Below are 18,696 nucleotides of genomic sequence, written 5' to 3' on the forward strand. Positions count from 1 at the left end.
TGCAGTTTTTGGAATGGTGTCACTTTTGGGTATTTTCTGTTATCTAGACCCCTCAAAGTGACTTCAAGTGTGAGGTGGTCCCTAAAGAAAATGGTTTCCTAAATTTTATTGAAAAATCGCAGGTCAACTTTTAACCCTCATAACTTCCTGACCAAAAAATATTTTGGTTCCAAAATTGTGCTGATGTATAGTACACATGTGGGAAATGTTATTTATGAACTAATTTTTGTGACATATCTCTCTGATTTAAGGGCATACAAATTCAATATTCAAAAATTGTTAAATTTTCAACATTTTCGCAAAATTTCCATATTTTTTTCCACAAATAACCATAAGTCATATTGAAGAAATTTTACCACTATCATAAAGTACAATATGTCACAAGAAAACATTCTCAGAATCACTAGGATCCGTTGAAGCGTTTCAGAGTTATGACCTCATAAAGTGACAGTGGTCAGAAGTGAAAAAAATGGCCTGGTCAGGAAGTTGAAAACAGGCTTCGGGGTGAAGGGGTTAATAATGTATATTTTAATATGATATGAAACATTTTTATTATTTGTGAGGTGGTGAATGGCATTACCCTTTTTTCTTTTTTCCTTGCATGAAATAAAAGGAATATGATCAGGAAACTGAAAAATGTGTAAACCTAAATCAATGTGTCTCCCCTTGCAAAGGATTACATTGTAGTTAAGACGATATCTGATGAGGATGAGGGATGGAGCAGCAGCCAGGTCCCTATAATGAAGCTTCCACCTCATGCCCTGATGAATGACAGAATCAATGAGCAGAAGATCCTGGAACTCACCAACAAGATCATTCATCTGCTAACTGGAGAGGTGAGTAAGGTGTATAGATAATGATTGGATCATTGTGTGTCAGGTGATAACCTCACAATGTGATGGTTTTATCAGGCCGTGCTGCAAGCATCACACCTCTCTGTGACTGTTTATTACTTAAAGGGGTTTCCAGATTTAAGATATTGATGAACTATCCTCTTCAAGGTCATCACTATCAAAATGGAGGGGGTCTACCACCGAGCACCCCGAATCATCAGCTGTAATCTGTTCTGCCAGTGCTCTGATGTACACACTGAATGGAGCCAGAGCAGCCCAGCTCTGCTGCCTTGTAGTGTTGGACACTCTTAACAATATCTGCAGGCTAAGCCTGGGTTTCTTGTAGCTAAAACAAAACCTGTTTCTATAAAGCTGACACATAGCTGGAAAATCGCAACGTGACATACTGGAATATTAGACTATTTTCTTTATTAGTTCTCGCCTTTTGTTTAACACCTTTATGAATGAAAAAGGAAAGGAACTAGCAAAGAAAATAATCAATACAAGTATTATAATCCATAATATACCAATATGTTGTATTGTTTTTATGATTGATAATAATCACAAAACAATTCTATTCAGTTGCTGCTTTACTCAGCCACACTTCTATGGATCCATGAGAACCTATCCTATTCATCCATCTTAGATGTTAGCTCTTAGCTCAGAAAAAACACTGGAGTTACCCAACATGTGCACACGCCGTTAGTGTTACGTTTTTATTACTTTTTTAAGGGTTTAATAGAGAAAAAATATCAATAATGCACATTTTTATACCATATACCTATCCCATAAGTAATCTGATCTCTGTGCTGTGCGAGTTTTTACTATTACAGTGACACCAAATATGTCTGTGTTATTTGCGATGTTTATAATTTTAAAAAAAAAGTTAAATAAAAATGAAATTATTGTAAATTATTTTCATTACTTTTTAGTAATTTTATGGGAAGAAAAAAAATTGTATTCTCCCTCTAGAATACAGGACATAACAGTTTATTTCTTTGTAAAATGTATCTCTATGTATCAGTATAATCTGCCTGTTTAGTTAGTGGCTGCAACACAGATCAAGTATGCAATACCTTCCCAAGTGACATCTCTGGAGCCTGTTACTAAATAGCTTTTGCCCCTGCCTGCAAATATATAGGTTGTGGGTTTAAGTCCTGGGGAGACTCATTTTTGTAATTATTTTTATAGGAACAAAACAAATCTGACGTCTTCACCTTTTAGAATACAGGGACATGGAAATGCACTACTATATACAATGTATCTCTGTGTACCTGTATCATTTGCTTCTGGGGTCACTGCCTGCAATACATCTCAAGATTAACAAATTCTCCCATATTTATCATTGTGTGCTGTGACTCATAGTTAGAGCTGCTGCCTGTGAACATGAGATTGCAAGTTTGAGTCTTGAGCACTAGTGATGAGCAAGTATACTCATTGCTTGAGATTTCCTGAGCACGCTCGGGTGATTTCCGAGTATTTTAGTATTCGGATATATAGTTTTCATCACCTCAGCTGAATGATTTACATCTAAAAGCCAGCTTGAATACATGTGGGGATTCCCTAGCAACCAGGCAACCCCCACATGTATTCAGCCTGGCAATTAGCTGTAAATCATTTAGCTGCGGTGATGAAAACTAAATCTCCGAACACTAACAAATACTTGGAGACCACCCGAGCGTGCTCGGGAAATCTCGAGCAACGAGTACACTCGCTCATCACTATTGAGCACGCCAGATCACAAGAGAAGGGAATAATTTATGATACAGCAGAAAGATGTGCCCCCCACTCCACCCTGGAGGAGGAGCCATGGAGCGATGACAAAGTCGGCGAGAAGGGAGTATTAGAAGTCATGGGACAAAGCCCTGACCTGTTGGGACGGCAGAACTGCACACTTGAATCGGGACAGTCCCGCTGAATCCGGGATGATTGGGGGCTAGGATTATGGCTCAAAAGGTTAATCTGCAAAAGGAGGACATTGCTTCTTAGAAAGAATTAATCTACAAAAAAGTAATCACCTGTTATTAAAGGGTTTATCTGAATATCTCCTTGTATTGTGCACACACAGAAAGCCACAACACACTGATATGACAAGATTTACTTCAGTTACTGTTTACAGCCTATTCCTGCTACTGCATAATACACAAGAATCTATCTTACATTGCTTCTTGTATAACTTCACCCAGAATGAAGTAAGATAACAGCACAAATCTCTAGTATTTCTGTCCTGCAGACTCCCTGCCCCCATACTCATCTGCTCCTGGCGCAGTCCCTGCTTCTCCGTGCGCTGACAGCTTCTTCCTGTATTGAGCAGTGACATGGTACCGCTCATTACAGTAATGAATATGGACCCGACTCCACTCCCATAGGGGTGGAGCCGCATATTCATTACTATATTGAGCGGTACCATGTGACCGCTCAATACAGGAAGAAGCTGTCAGCGCCCGAAGAAGCAGGCACCGCACCAGGAGCAGGTGAGTATGATTAGACAGCTGCCGCTCCCCCTCCCTTGCCGACCACTGGGTATGACTCGAGTATAAGCCGAGAGGGAAACTTTCAGCCCCCAAAAATGGGCTGAAAATCTCGGCTTATACTCGAGTATATACGGTAAATCCCTGGGCCTGCAGGTTCTGCTCATGTGCTCGCGGTGATATTATACATCATGGCATGGGCCTTGCAAACTCGGAAATTTTACCGATGCTGATCCAAACAGGGACCAAACGGGTAGTGGTGAGGAGCTGAGGGACCAGAGAGGTGAATATAAGATATATTTTTTTTACTTTAACATTTTGTCCTCTTATGGTTCAGAAAAATTTGCGGCCAATAGTTGGCATTTTGCTGAATCTGGCGCTGGATCGAGTTACCAAAAAAATCCACATTTTATTGAATGCAGATTTTTGTAAAATTCAAGTAGAATTCAATTCCACTCTAATTTATTCGATCATCTCTACTTTAATTTTTTTATTCAGCAGATCATTTCCTTTGTGAGCATTTGAATTCATTACATAGAAAGACATTAGATAATGTGTACAATGTCTGGTTAAAGAAGGTATAACGTTAATGTTTTGGAGCTATCTTCTTAACAAAAAAAAAAATTGGCATACAAAGAATTGGTCCAAAGAAATAGCGGTTGAGTTGTTTCCCCACTGAGTCTTTATCGTTTGTGTACATCAGGTTCCTATAAGATGTCAAGACATCACGGTCAATTTCTCCCTGGAGGAGTGGGAGTACATAGAAGGACACAAAGATCTTTACAAGGACATCATGATGGAGGATCACCAGCCCGTTACATCAATGTGTAAGCAGAAACTTTCATTGATTGCAGAGTAGAGATCTCCGTGGAATATTTTTACATGATAATAGCCTATCGGCAATGTTTTCAGTGACTCATCGTGCTTTTCCTACAGATACATTCAGTATGAAGAACACACCATTCAGATTTTCTTATCCCCTTGTTGCAGATAATGGTACAGAGGAAAATCATAATGGCCTTCAGGATCATAAGGTAGATCAGAGATCACACCAAATGCTGTAAGTGATCTTGTACATACTTTTTTTTTTGTCTTTGTAGCCAATGGGTACAGTTCTTATTTTATAAAATGTTCTGATAAACTTCTTCAGCTCTCTTCTTGTTTGTACATTAATTTTCACACATATACACTGGGAATTAGGTTGAAGAACTGGATGTTATTCATTGTGAAGTTATGAGAAAAGAAAAAGAAATCTATATGGACGATAGTCAGCGGTGTAAGGAGGAGGAAATGCCTACAAATATCAGCACAAGTAAGTGACAAGCATTAAAAGCATGAAGGGACACTGAGCTGGAAAAAGCAAATGAAAAAAAGAAAAGCCCTTAACGCCCAATGAACGGATATAGCCGTCATGTAACGTATCATGGACTTTGTAGCAGGCTCAGAAGCAGAGTCGCTCCACAAAGGGCAGATGGCAGCTGTATTATACAGCTGACATCTGCTTCTAACAGCTGTGGTCAGTGTACCTGTTGATCGCTGCTGTTGTCAATTGCTGACAGTGGCATTTAAGCGCCAAAACTTCATCGGTTTGGGCACCATCAGCTTTCCTGTGATGTGATAGCATGGAACCGTGCCTGTCATATGATCTCCTCTATGACGCCCAGCCTTTAGCTCTACACCACAGAAACAATGACTTTTTCTATATACAGTAATGCTGTGGTGTTACTGTATATAGTTGAAAGATCATACGATCGCAGGTTCAAGACCGACCCCCAAGGTGACTGACACAGTAAAACGAACATTTTTTTATTTAAAAAAAAATAAATAAAATGTGTGTGTGTCTGTATGTATGCATGCATGTGTGTATGTGTGTGTGTGTGTATATATGTGTATATATATATATATATATATATATATATATATATATATATATATATATATATATACACACACACACACATCTATCAATAAAGAATTGTAAAAAAAAAATACAAAATACACACACTTGATATCAATGTAGTCCGAAAAGTCTGATCTATGAAAATATAATATTAGCCCAATTTGTAAACCCATTCAAGTGAAGAAAAATCGAAATGCCAGAAGCATGTGTCTTTAGTTATAAATTCTACAAAATAAGCAACAGGAAGCGATCACAGCTTCATATATACCTGAAAATAATATTATTAAAACCATCAGGTTACCTGGCAAAAGAGCCCTAACACTGCTCCATTGATCAAAACATAAACATTTTACACGTATTTTTTTTTAAATGGCAGCTCAAGCTAATTATTGTGGTGGGTTTTTTTGTTTTGTTTTTTATGAAATTGAAAAAAAAAATTTCTCACCACTTAAATAAAAAAAAAAAAATGCAAGTTTGGAATCGTAATTGTACTGACCTGGACATTCATGTTTGCAGGTCATTGGAACTGCACAATGAGCACTGAGAAAGCAGCAAAAAACAATTGTGGAATTTGTTTTTTTTTCCCCGCAATCACATAACTTGAATTTTTTTTTACCATTTTCCAGTAAACGATATGATAAAATGGAGACCATATTTTGTACAACTAGTACCTCAAAAAACAAGTGCTCACATGGCTTTGTCAGCGGGAAAATAAAAAAAGTTATGGCTCTTGGAAGAAGGGGAGGAAAAAGTGAAAGAACGGAACCTATATTCTAGAAACCCCATGTCCACCATGTGTAAATGAGCGCCTGTGGATCATCCGCAGAGAATGACATGTGGCAGCATGTCAATTTCTCTTGCAGAGACGGTAGTCTTCATAACAGAAATTACATTAATAGAATGTATTGGATGCGCTAAATCCGCACAGTTCAGTGAAAAAAATGTGGATTTGCTTGTTTTCAATAGAACGCAGCGAAAATATGCTGCGTCCACAGCGCTGCTACATTCGGATAGTGGGAACGTAGCCGAAATGATTACACAATCCCAGCATCTTTTCCACAGGTGCATTGAAAATTTTGGTGCCAGTATTCACAAAAGGGTCCAAAACTCAAACCAGGAACTGTACATGCGTTAAAAAATGCGATATAGATGCTTATCCAAAAAAACATATTTTTCCCTCTATACATGCCAATAGTGCGATCGCGTTGTCCTGAAGGTCTCCAGGGAGACTCCCGACTCCAAGATGGCCATGGGGTCCTTCAGGGCCTGTCTGTCAGATCACTGATCTGTTATATAGTAATGTGCCATACTGGCCATGACAATGTAAAAAGAAATGTCTATCTATCTATCTATCATCTCAAAATGTACAAATATTTGTTTAAAAAATCCCTAATTGAAGGAAAATATATATATATATATATATATATATATTTTTTTTTTTTTTCCAACAAATACAATTATTTATGTAAATAATAAAAAAACTGCACATTTGGTCCCACTAGTTAACCCCTTCAGTGAACACCGTAAAAACAAATAAATAAAAAACGAGGCAGAAAACAATGCTTGATCATCATACCTTCCAAACAAAGAGCAATACGCGATGAAAAAGATGGATATAAATAAAAATGGTACCTCTGAAAACGCCATCTTGCCCCTCAAAAAAACAAGCCGCCATACAGCTACATCAGCAGAAAAATATAAGTTATAGCTCTCAGAATAAAGTGATGCAAAAAATATTTTTTTCTATAAAGTAGTTTTTATTGTGTAAAAGGGCCAATACATTAAAAAATATATAAATGAGGTATCACTGTAATCGTACTGACCCGAACAATAGAACTGCCTTACCAATTTTACCACATGTGGAATGGTATTGTGTCCCCCAATTGTTCCTGCAAATTTTGCATTCTAAAAGTCAAATGGCGCTCCTTTCCATCCAAGCTCTGCCGTGCGCCCAAACAGTGGCTTTCTCCCTCATATTGGGTATTGGCATGCTCAGTAGAAATTACACATCAAATTTTGGGGTCAATTTTTTTTGCTGTTACCTTTGGCAGAATAAAAAAAAATTGGATATGAATTAATTTTTTTGTGAAAAAAGTGAAATGTTCATTTTTTTTCCACATTCTAAAGCTTCTTGTGAAGCACCTGAAGGGTTAATAAACTTCTTGAATGTGGTTTTGAGCACCTTGAGGGGTGCAGTTATTAGAATGGTGTTACTTTTGGGTATCTTCTATCATATAGACCATCAAAGCGACTTCAAATGCGATGTGGTCCCTAAAAAGAACTGGGGGAAAATGAGAAATCATACTTTCATCTACTGAAGTATACTCCCTGACGTTATTCCGTCTGCAATCTTTATCCATCCTCCCAGTGGCCGATCAGCTGACCGAGCTTGCACCGTACCTGACATCATAAAAGGTCCCCCAGCTCCCCACTCCCAGTATACACCTCGTATACTTCCTGCTCTCACCTCACACCGGTCTGAGGGCGAAGGGAGCAGATTCCTGAAAGCACAGAAGTGTCAGTGATTCTCCACCCCCACCCCCTCTGCCGGTGTTCACACAGGTCTGACCTTTTTGTGAGGATTTTCTGCTTCACAGAGCTTTGTGAGCGCAGTAAGCATCTGAAGCAAGCGTGTTTCTCAGCTATCTGCTCCCTGCGCTGTCAGATCTGTGACCTGTATGAGCGCAGGAAGGGAGCACTTTTTTGCATAAAAGCGGTAGGAAGTTGGAGGGACGTCTTATGATGACAGGTACTACACAAGCTCGGTCAGCTGATCGGCCACTCTGAGGATGGATAAAGTTTGCAGACGGAATGTCGCCAGTGAGCACCAGAGAGCATACTTCAGCAGATGAAAACTTGTTGTGTTTTGAATAGAGCATAATTTTTAATACCGTATATACTCGAGTGTAAGCCGAGATTTTCAGCCCAAAATTTTGGGCTGAAAGTGCCCCTCTCGGCTTATACTCGAGTCACGGTGGGCGGGTGAGGGGGAGAGGGCGCTGAGGCATACTCACCTAGTCCTGGCGCTCCTGACGCTCCCTCTGCCCGTCCCACGGTCTTCGGTGCTGCAGCTCTTCCCCTGTTCAGCGGTCACGTGGGACCGCTGATTAGAGAAATGAATATGCGGCTCCACCTCCCATAGGGGTGGGGCCGCATATTCATTTCTCTAATCAGCTGTGCCGGTGACCGCTGATAGAGGAAGAGGCTGCGGCACCGAAGACCGTGTGACAGGCAGATGGAGCGGGACGACGGGAGCAGGTAAGTATGTAATATTCACCTGTCCGCGTTCCACACGCCGGGATCAGTCAGTGCGGAGAGATGCCGGGACGAGACGCTGGGAGCTGCAAGCAAGAGAGGTGAGTATGTGTTGTTTTTTTTTTATTGCAGCAGCAATGGCACAGCTTTATACGGAGCATCTATGGGGCAAAAATGAACGGCGCAGAGCAATATATGGCACAGCTATGGGGCAATAATGAACGGTGCAGATCACTATATGGCAGAGCTATGGGGCAAAAATGAACGGCGCAGAGCACTATATGGCACATCTATGGGGCAATAATGAACGGTGCAGAGCACTATATGGCACGGCTATGGGGCAATAATGAACGGTGCAGAGCACTATATGGCACATCTATGGGGCAATAATGAACGGAGCAGAGCACTATATGGCACAGTTATGGGGCAAAAATGAACGGTGCAGAGCACTATATGGCACAGCTATGGGGCAATAATGAACGGCGCAGAGCACTATATGGCACAGCTATGGGGCAACAATGAACGGTGCAGAGCACTATATGACAGCTATGGGGCAACAATGAACGGTGCAGAGCACTATATGGCACAGCTATGGGGCAATAATGAACGGTGCAGAGCACTATATGGCACATCTATGGGGCAATAATGAACGGTGCAGAGCACTATATGGCAGCTATGGGGCAACAATGAACGGTGCAGAGCACTATATGGCACAGCTATGGGGCAATAATGAACGGTGCAGAGCACTATATGGCACAGCTATGGGGCAATAATGAACGGTGCAGAGCACTATATGGCACATCTATGGGGCAATAATGAACGGTGCAGAGCACTATATGGCAGCTATGGGCGGCACGGTGGCGCAGTGGTTAGCACAGCAGCCTTGCAGCGCTGGGGTCCTGGGTTCTAATCCCACCCAGGACAACATCTGCAAAGAGTTTGTATGTTCTCTCCGTGTTTGCGTGGGTTTCCTCCGGGCACTCCGGTTTCCTCCCACATTCCAAAGACATACTGATAGGGATTCTAGATTGTGAGCCCCATTGGGGGACAGTGACGATAATGTGTGAAAAACTGTAAAGCGCTGCGGAATATGTTAGCGCTATATAAAAATAAAGATTATTATTATTATTATTATGGGGCAACAATGAACGGTGCAGAGCACTATATGGCACAGCTCTGGGGCAATAATGAACGGCGCAGAGCACTATATGGCACAGCTATGGGGCAACAATGAACGGTGCAGAGCACTATATGGCACAGCTATGGGGCAATAATGAATGGCGCAGAGCACTATATGGCACAGCTTTCTATGGTACATCTATGGGGAAATAATGAACGGCGCAGAGCACTATATGGCACAGCTATGGGGCCATAATGAACAGCATGGAGCATCTATTTTTATTTTTGAAATTCACGAGTCAATAAGTTTTCCCAGTTTTTTGTGGCAAAATTAGGGGGGTCGGCTTATACTCGGGTCGGCTTATGCTCTAGTATATACGGTAACTGTAAATTACAAAACCATTTCTTTCCAGCTTTTGTGCTTCGTTAAATGTAATTTTTATGGTTAGCACAACCCCCTTTGAAGATGACTTTCATGAACCAGGGTTGTTTGGTTGGCCCCGATTCTTTTCTGAAGGGGATTTATTTATATACCACTTCCCAGTTCCGGACAAAGTCTAGTTTTAAATGAGCTCCCACTCACTTATACCCCTGGTCATAACATCACTGAGTGGGCGGAGCTATGGACTCCACTCCTACAATATCAGAGGGGCTCAGTTACGGAACATTCATATCCGCCAGGATGCAACCTTGTATAGCGACGACAGAATTACCATTGATCTTGTTTTGAGATTAGCATTCTATTAAGACCAAACATGACCTGGCTATGCAACGGGGGTAAGCAGTAATTAGTTTCTCGGATACCAATGGTGCTAGAAATTTTTTAAATTAGTTTATTAGCCATAAAATAAAGTAATACAGTATACACATTTGTATTATTATTATTGCACATAATACAGAGCATACGTTGTTTGTATAAAGTAGGGTGTTTACCCTTATTTATATCCAGAATGAGATTTATAACAACTGTGTATATCAAATCATTTACATCACATGAACCATATGGATGGAAACATGGAACTAAAAATATAAAAAATTCCAAAACTACACCTAAAACTATATCTATAGTAACTACTACTATTCCGCCATTGAACACTATTCCTTATATTTTTCTCCGTGCAATGTCCCCAGCGCAAAAAGCCAAATCCCTTGCATTGATACTCAATCATTATGAATTTATAGAGTAAGGTGAGAGGAGTTCCATCTATCCCAGATTTTACCAAATAACTGAGGAACTGAGAATTTACTGGGATAACGGAGTTCACTAACTCAATCCAGGTTCTAAGGGAGGGACACGATCCCCCCCCCATCCACCGTAATGCCAATACCTTCTCTTTCCCGTAGAAAAATCCCGATCCCAAGCCTCCTCATCCCATACCCCAAACAGACAAACTAACGGCTCAAGAGGAACAGGAGTAGACAATAGGGATGTTAATAATGATGTCACCTCTTTCCAATATTGAAGGATGATGGGCCACTTTCATATCATGTGAATAAAATCTGCATCTGGTGAGTGGCATCGTAAACATTCTGATTATTGAAATCGACCCATCCTGAAAAGTCGTATCGGAGTCAAATATGATTGATAGATTATGTATAACTGGGTCATCCTGTTATTAATCGATGGGACACCCTGAGAGGGGATTCTAGAATTTCTTCCTATTCCTCTTCTTGTACATCAAGGATAAGTCCCTCCCATTTTCCCCTAACAGATCTTAAAGCGGACCCAGTTCCCACTGATAGCATATAGGTATACAAAGAGGAGATAAGGCCCTGAGGACCTTGCGAATTAAGAATTCCTATCGGGTAAAAACGAGATGGTTCGATCTGTGCTCGTATTTCTCATGTACGACTGAAAGGCCGATCTCAGTTGTAAGTAACGAAAATATTGAGATCTCGGGATGCCGTGTTTAGCCTGCAATTGTTCAAAAGACACGAAAGTCCCCCAGTCATACAGATCACCCACCGAGGAGACATCATGGAAGATCCAAAAATCAGTGAACGGGTGGTTTAACAGTACCGGAAAGTAATTGTTTTTCTATAAAGGCATTTCAGCTATAATATCTTTAAATCCAACAACTTTTTTCATTTGTCTCCAAATTGACCGCGCCAGTCGAAGCAGAGGTAATAATCGAGGGACATTAATTTTTCCTGATTCCAGGAAGCTCAACGGGCATTCGGTTCAGGAAGAGTGAAGTAAATAATGTTCAGAATTAGGGAGATAGTTGTTAGGTATCCATTTACTTATTGCTTTAGCCTGTCTGGCCAGATAATACAGAAAGAAATCCGGAAGTGCCGCTCCACCCCCCCTGTTTAGGTCTCTGTAGAGCAGATAGCTTAAGCTTGGGCCTAGTTTTCCCCCATATAAAAGAAGTAATTTGGGAATGTAAATTTGTAAAAAAGGATTTAGCTATTATTACTGCACTATGTTGAAGACAATAGCTGAGCTTAGGGAGTAATATTATTTTAATTAAATTAATGCGGCCTGCAACGGATAGTGGGAGTTTGCTCCAAGATGTAAATTTAAGTTTCACTAGTTCCAGTAATGAATAAACATTGAGTTGTAAGTCCAAATCATTATATCGAGACATGTAGACACCCAAATACTTAAAATTAAAAGCAATAGATAACGAGGAAAGAGTATCAAGATTGGACGTTGGGGCATTTGAGAGAGGTAGCAAAGCAGACTTATCCCAATTTATATATAGACCCGGGAATTTACTAAATTTATCTATAGTGGCAATCACCCGTGGCAGTGTTTCTTCTACCCTGTCCATGAATATTACCATGTCATCAGCATATAAACCAATGGTATCCACACGACCCGCTATATCTATACCCTTAATATCAGGGGAAGATCTTATACGTATTGCCAATGCCTCTATTGCCTCTACATGTTAGGGCATGTTAGGGGTTGAACTAGATGGACTTATAGTCTTCCTTCAACCTTAATTACTATGTAACTATTGCAAGGGCAAAACGAGCTGGAGAAAGAGGGCATCCCTGACTGGTCCCTCTATATAATGAAAAGGGTTCGGATATGGAATTATTTACAATTATACAGGCTTTAGGTTTCATGTATAGTATATTAACCCATGTTAAGAATTTATCCCCAAAACCATATCTTTGCAAACATATTGACAGAAAAGGCCACTCAAGAGAGTCAAAAGCATTAGCCGCATCCAGCGATGCTAATGCCCAGTTGTCTGAAATTAAAGAACTATACTGAGCTATCGACTGGATTCGTCTGATGTTAATAGAAGTGCTCTTACCAAGCATAAAGCCAGTTTGATCAGGATGAACAAGATCCAATATAATTGAATTCAGTCTGATGGCCAAAATTTTAGTAAAAATTTTATAGTCTGTGTTTACTAGCGATATGGTGCGATAAGATCCGCATTCTAAAGGGTCTTTTCCCTCCTTTCTAAGTATAATATTTGCCTCAAAAAAGGTGTCTGGCATACATCCACCTCCCCTTATACCCCGAAATACCTTCAGTAAGAGTGGTGCTAACATATCCCGATATTTTTTATATAACTCAATGGGAAACCCATCCGGCCCAGGAGCCTTCCCAGAGGCCATGTCCGCCATAGCATACTTTATCTCCTCCAAAGTGAACTCCGCATCCATAAAGGCCTTCTGGGTAGGACTCAATGTGGGAAATGTTATATATGATAATCTAAGCATTCTAAAGTATCGAGGCCGCTCTTAGACTTATATAGCAATTTATAATAATCATGAAAGCAATGAAGTATTTCTTCAGTTGTGGATGCCAATGAACCATCAGATGTACAAATCTGTAATACCGTGTTAGATGTGTTATGTTGACGTACTAGAAAAGCCAAAAATTTACTAGCTTGGTTTCCCAACTCAAAATAGGATTGACTTGTGAAGAACTATTTACGTTTAGATTTAGTGTCTATATACTGGGTATATAATCTTTGTGAGGTTAACCACTCAATTCTATTACCATTAGTTTGGTTAGATATATATGCGGCCTCAGTATCTTTCAATCGCTGCTCCATCTCATCATCCTCCTTCGAGGTCACCCTTTTGACATAAGAAATTGTAGAATACAAACATCCCCTTAAATATGCCTTAAGAGTATCCCAAAATAAATTGAGGTTCTGGGTGGGATAAAATGAAGCAATTCACCTGGTTCGCTGTTCTGTCATTAGAATCTATTAATTTCAGCCAAATGGGGTTCAGCTTCCAGACAATACTGTTATTTGATTGCCCATATTTAAGTTTAAGTACAATCGGGCTATGGTCTGAGATTCTTCTATTGCCATGTTCTATGCTATCTACCACATTGCCAATCCGCTGGATCCGAATATGTAATCTATGCGGGACAGAGAACGCCTAGTGGATGAATGGCAAGTATATCCTTTTGTCCCAGGGTGACGCATCCTCCACAGATCCAACAACCCCCGCTGCTCTCTATAAATAATGCAAATTGAGACGAAGTCGGAGACTGAGAGGGGGACTCCCCAGATGTCTCATCACCAAGTCTCAGCCTGTCCAGACAACTATCTATGACTAAAGGTACTGTCACACTAGACGATATCGCTAGCGATCCGTGACGTTGCAGCGTCCTCGCTAGCGATATCGTCCAGTGTGACAGGCAGCAGCGATCAGGCCCCTGCTGTGATGTCGCTGGTCGGGGAAGAAAGTCCAGAACTTTATTTCGTCGCTGGACTCCCCGTAGACATCGCTGAATCGGCGTGTGTGACACCGATTCAGCGATGTCTTCACTGGTAACCTGGGTAAACATCGGGTAACTAAGCGCAGGGCCGCGCTTAGTAACCCGATGTTTACCCTGGTTACCAGCGTAAAAAAACAAACAGTACATACTTACATTCAGCTGTCTGTCCCTTGCCGTCTGGTTCCTGCACTGACTGCTGGCCGTAAAGTGAAAGCAGAGCACAGCCACAGCGGTGAGTCACCGCTGTGTGACTCACCGCTGTGCTGTGCTTTCACTTTCACTTTACGGCCAGCAGTCAGTGCAGGAACCAGACGGCAAGGGACAGACAGCTGAATGTAAGTATGTACTGTTTGTTTTTTTACGCTGGTAACCAGGGTAAACATCGGGTTACTAAGCGCGGCCCTGCGCTTAGTTACCCAATGTTTACCCTGGTTACCGGGGACCTCGGGATCGTTGGTCGCTGGAGAGCTGTCTGTGTGACAGCTCTCCAGCGACCAAACAGCGACGCTGCAGCGATCCGGATCGTTGTCGGTATCGCTGCAGCGTCGCTAAGTGTGACGGTACCTTTAATTAAAATCTCCCATGCAAATGACATGTGCATCTGGATAATTTAAGGCAAAACTCTTTGCCATCCGAAGGACTGATGTATTAACTGGAGGAGGGTTATAAACACATATTATAACATATTCACGAGAATTGATTAGTGCGTGTACAACAACAAAATGACCCTCAGAATCCCGTCGGGCCTCTGTAGCCTCCCATCTAACATCTCTCTGTATTAGCAATGAGACCCCTCTCGAATAGCTAGTGTGGAACGTGTGGCTGTACCATTGTACCCATGGTTTTTGTTAGCATCTAGCCCGTGTCCCTGGTCAGGTGTGTCACCACCAAGGCCACAATGTGGGGATGATGATGTCTAATCTGTGAAAATACCTCAATTTTCTTCCGGGGGGATTTAATACCCCATACATTCCAAGTCATACATATTATTTCAGATCCCATACTTACTCATCAAAGTATAATATACATTATTACTCAAATACAGTTCAAAGGCAGCACACAGAGAGTAGGAATACTGTTGGCGGCAGTTTCTATCTAAACAACAAGTAAAACCCATGTAAAAGAAAAAAGGGAAAGAGAACCAAACCATTTAGGAGCAAAGTCTTATGCTCCTAATGTCAAACAAGTAAGGACATAGAGAGAGCTCTACACATAAAATCATTAAAAAAATACTGCTTAATCAGAAGCATATTAGGATTCCTTTGCACTGGACATCCCATGGGACCATAGCCATTCAGCTGCCTCCGTTGGATCCGTGAAGAATATAGAAGAGCCTTCGCAGACAGCTCTGAGTCGAGCTGGATAGATCATGGAGTATTTGACATTCCTGTCTCTGAGTTGCTTCTTAATCTCCATGAACCTTGCCCGTTGTTTCTGAAGTTCCATAGAGAAGTCTGGAAAGATTGAGATTGTAGCATTGTTGAACTTGATGGGGCTTTCTTGCCGTGCCAATCGTAGAATAACATCTCTATCCTTGCAATTGAGGATACGTGCCAGGAAAGGTCTAGGCGGGGCCCCGGGAGGGAGGGGCTTTGTAGGAACTCTGAGCTCTTTCCACCGAGAACGTTGGGGAAAATTAATCTCCCAAAGAACATCTAAGCCAGCCTTCTAGAAATTTCTCAGGTTGCTGACCTTCTGAGCGTTCTGGCAGTCCAATGATTCGAATATTATTCCGATGTGGTCTATTTTCTAAGTCATCTTCTTTTTGTTTCCAAGCATTTATAGAGCCAGCGACTTTGGCCAATTTTGCCTCCATGGGTTTAATGGTGTCTTCTATTTGAGATACTCTTGTTTCCACCTCTGTGATGCGCCCCTTCATGGCCTGCATATCTTGCCGAAAACGTCCCACCTCAGTATGTACATCCTCTATTTTTTTGGAGACTGATGTTCTGGTTAGGGATATAGCCTGCATTAATTGTTCAGACGCCTGTTTGAGTCAATTCTTCCTGTTCGCTCTCCTCAATACTATCAGAAAGGCGATTTTTGCGGTGAACTTGTGAAGGATTATTTCTAAGGGACCGTGTACCATCAGAGGGGTCCACTCTGGAAAATTATTTTAATTTATCGGCAGCTCCTGATCCCTCGGAGCGATGTATGGCTAGCAGCTATGTGACACAGCAAGAGAACTATTTTAAGAGTTCCACACAAGCACAGCAGGGCTATTGTAGAGTGTTTATGTCATATAACAATTCTGTGGCCAAGAGTTATAAGAGCGACAGTCCTGGATTTTCACCAGAGTGTCACATACCAGGAAGGACTCGCGGCGTCCGCAGTGGTAGCAGCAGGGAGGGGGTTCCAAGAGCCCTCCAGAATAATGGTGCTGACAGGTCTGGTGTCTAGATGATAGCGGAGTGCAGGGCCCAATTTTCTGTGGCTACGATCGCTTTGATTGGCTGTTTAACTTTCAACCGCCAATCAGAACAATTGTAATATTTCACCAATGAAACTTGGTGAAATATTACAATCCAGCCATGGCCGATGCTGCAATATCATCGTCCACAGCTGAAGACCGTGATCTGCCACCGACTGGCGGCAGCGATCTGCCGCCGCCGTCAGTCTTTCCTCCCCTCCGTCCTGTCCTCCGCTGCCCTCCTCTCCCCTCCGTCCTGTCCTCCGCTCACCCCGCAGTCCAATCCTACCCACCCCATACCTACCGAGTCCTGGTGTCCCTCCCGAGTCCTGGTGTTCCTCCCGGTGTCCGTCCATCTTCCCCCATGGGCGCCGCCATCTTCCAAAATGACGGGCGCATGTGCAGTGCGCCCGCCGAATCTGCCGGCCGGCAGATTCGTTCGTTCATTCATTCCAGGTACATTTTGATCACTGTGATCAAAATAAAATAAATAGTAGATAACCTCCCCCCCACCATTTATTACCCCCCATAGGTAAGGAAAATAATGAAATAAAGAAAAAATATTTATTTTTATTTTTCCACAAGGGTTAGGGTTAGAATTAGGGGTTAGGGTTGGAATTAGGGGTTAGGATTGGAATCAGGGATAGAATTAGGGTTAGGGTTGGAATTAGAGTTAGGGTTGGGAATAGTTAGGGTTAAGATTAGGGTTAGACTTGAGGTTAGGGTTAGGCTTGTGGTTAGGGTTATGGTTAGGTTTGGGATTAGGGTTAGGGGTGTGTTGGGGTTAGGGTTGGGATTAGGATTAGGGGTGTGTTGGGGTTAGTGTTGGAGTTAGAATTAAGGGGTTTCCTCTCTTTAGGCACATCAGGGGGCCCCAAACGCGACATGGCTCCACCATTGATTCCAGCCAATCTTGTGTTCAAAAAGTCAAATGGTGCTCCTTCCCTTCCGAGCCCCAACGTGCGCCCAAACAGTGGTTTACCCAAACATATGGGGCATCAGGAAAAATTGAACAACAACTTTAAGGGTCTAATTTCTCCTGTTACCCTTGGGAAAATAAAAAATTGTGGGCTAAAAAATTATTTTTGTGGAAAAAAAAATATTTTTTCTTTTCACGGCTCTGCGTTATAAAATTCTGTGAAGCACTTGGGGGTTCAAAGTGCTCACCACACATCTAGATAAGATCCTTTCGGGGTCTAGTTTCGAAATTTGTATCACTTGTTGGGGGTTTCTACTGTCTAGGCACATCAGGGGCTCTGCAAACGTAACATGACACCCGCAGACCATTCCATCAAAGTCTGCATTTCAAAACGTCACTACTTCCCTTCCGAGCCCCGAAGTGTGCCCGAACAGTAGTTCTCCCCCCTCCCCCCCCCCCCCCATGTGGGGTATCAGCGTACTCAGGACAAATTGGACAACAACTTTTGGGGTCCACTTTCTCCTTTTACCCTTGGGGAAAATAAAATCGTTGTTAAAAGATCATTTTTGTGACTAAAAAGGTAAATGTTCATTTTATCCTTCCATGTTGCTTCTGGTGCTGTAAAACACTTGAAGGGTTAATAAACTTCTGAAATGTGGTGTTGATCAGCTTGAGGGGTACAGTTTTTAGAATGGTGACACTTTTGGGTGTTTTCTGCCATATAGACCCCTCAAAGTGACTACAAATGTGAGGTTGTCCATGAAATAAATGGTTTTGTAAATTTTGTTGTAAAAAGAAGAATCGCTGGGATCCGTTGAAGCGTTCCTGAGTTATTACCTCATAAATAAATGGACACTGGTCAGAATTGCAAAAATTGGCCAGGTCATTAAGGTCAAAATAGGCTGGGTCATGAAGGGTTTAATACCTTGACCTGTTTTTAGCAGCATGTAAATTGCAGTGGATTTGATATGTAATCGTGGACCTACATATTTAAGGACCCTTTTATAGCAGAAGCAATTAGAAGTAAATATTGAGTTATGGTCACTTAATGAATTTCATCCATCTTTAATCTCAAATTGGTTTT

At 41.6% G+C, this 18,696-nt stretch overlaps 1 protein-coding gene across 2 annotated transcripts in view; it reads left to right on the forward strand.

The window, feature by feature from the left end:
- Positions 1–18,696, forward strand: part of LOC138667073 (oocyte zinc finger protein XlCOF6-like) — a 118,711-nt gene that overhangs the window by 92,310 nt on the left and 7,705 nt on the right. Inside the window, exons 3-6 of one of the 2 annotated variants that reach the window (XM_069755342.1) lie at positions 675–836; positions 4,008–4,131; positions 4,241–4,338; positions 4,505–4,616. In XM_069755342.1, coding sequence (XP_069611443.1) covers positions 675–836; positions 4,008–4,131; positions 4,241–4,338; positions 4,505–4,616 — 496 coding nt within the window. The remainder of the gene's footprint in view (positions 1–674; positions 837–4,007; positions 4,132–4,240; positions 4,339–4,504; positions 4,617–18,696) is intronic. The other variant, XM_069755343.1, reaches the window with a different exon arrangement.

The sequence above is a fragment of the Ranitomeya imitator genome, chromosome 2, assembly GCF_032444005.1.
Source record: "Ranitomeya imitator isolate aRanImi1 chromosome 2, aRanImi1.pri, whole genome shotgun sequence".
In the NCBI taxonomy this organism is placed as follows: domain Eukaryota; kingdom Metazoa; phylum Chordata; class Amphibia; order Anura; family Dendrobatidae; genus Ranitomeya; species Ranitomeya imitator.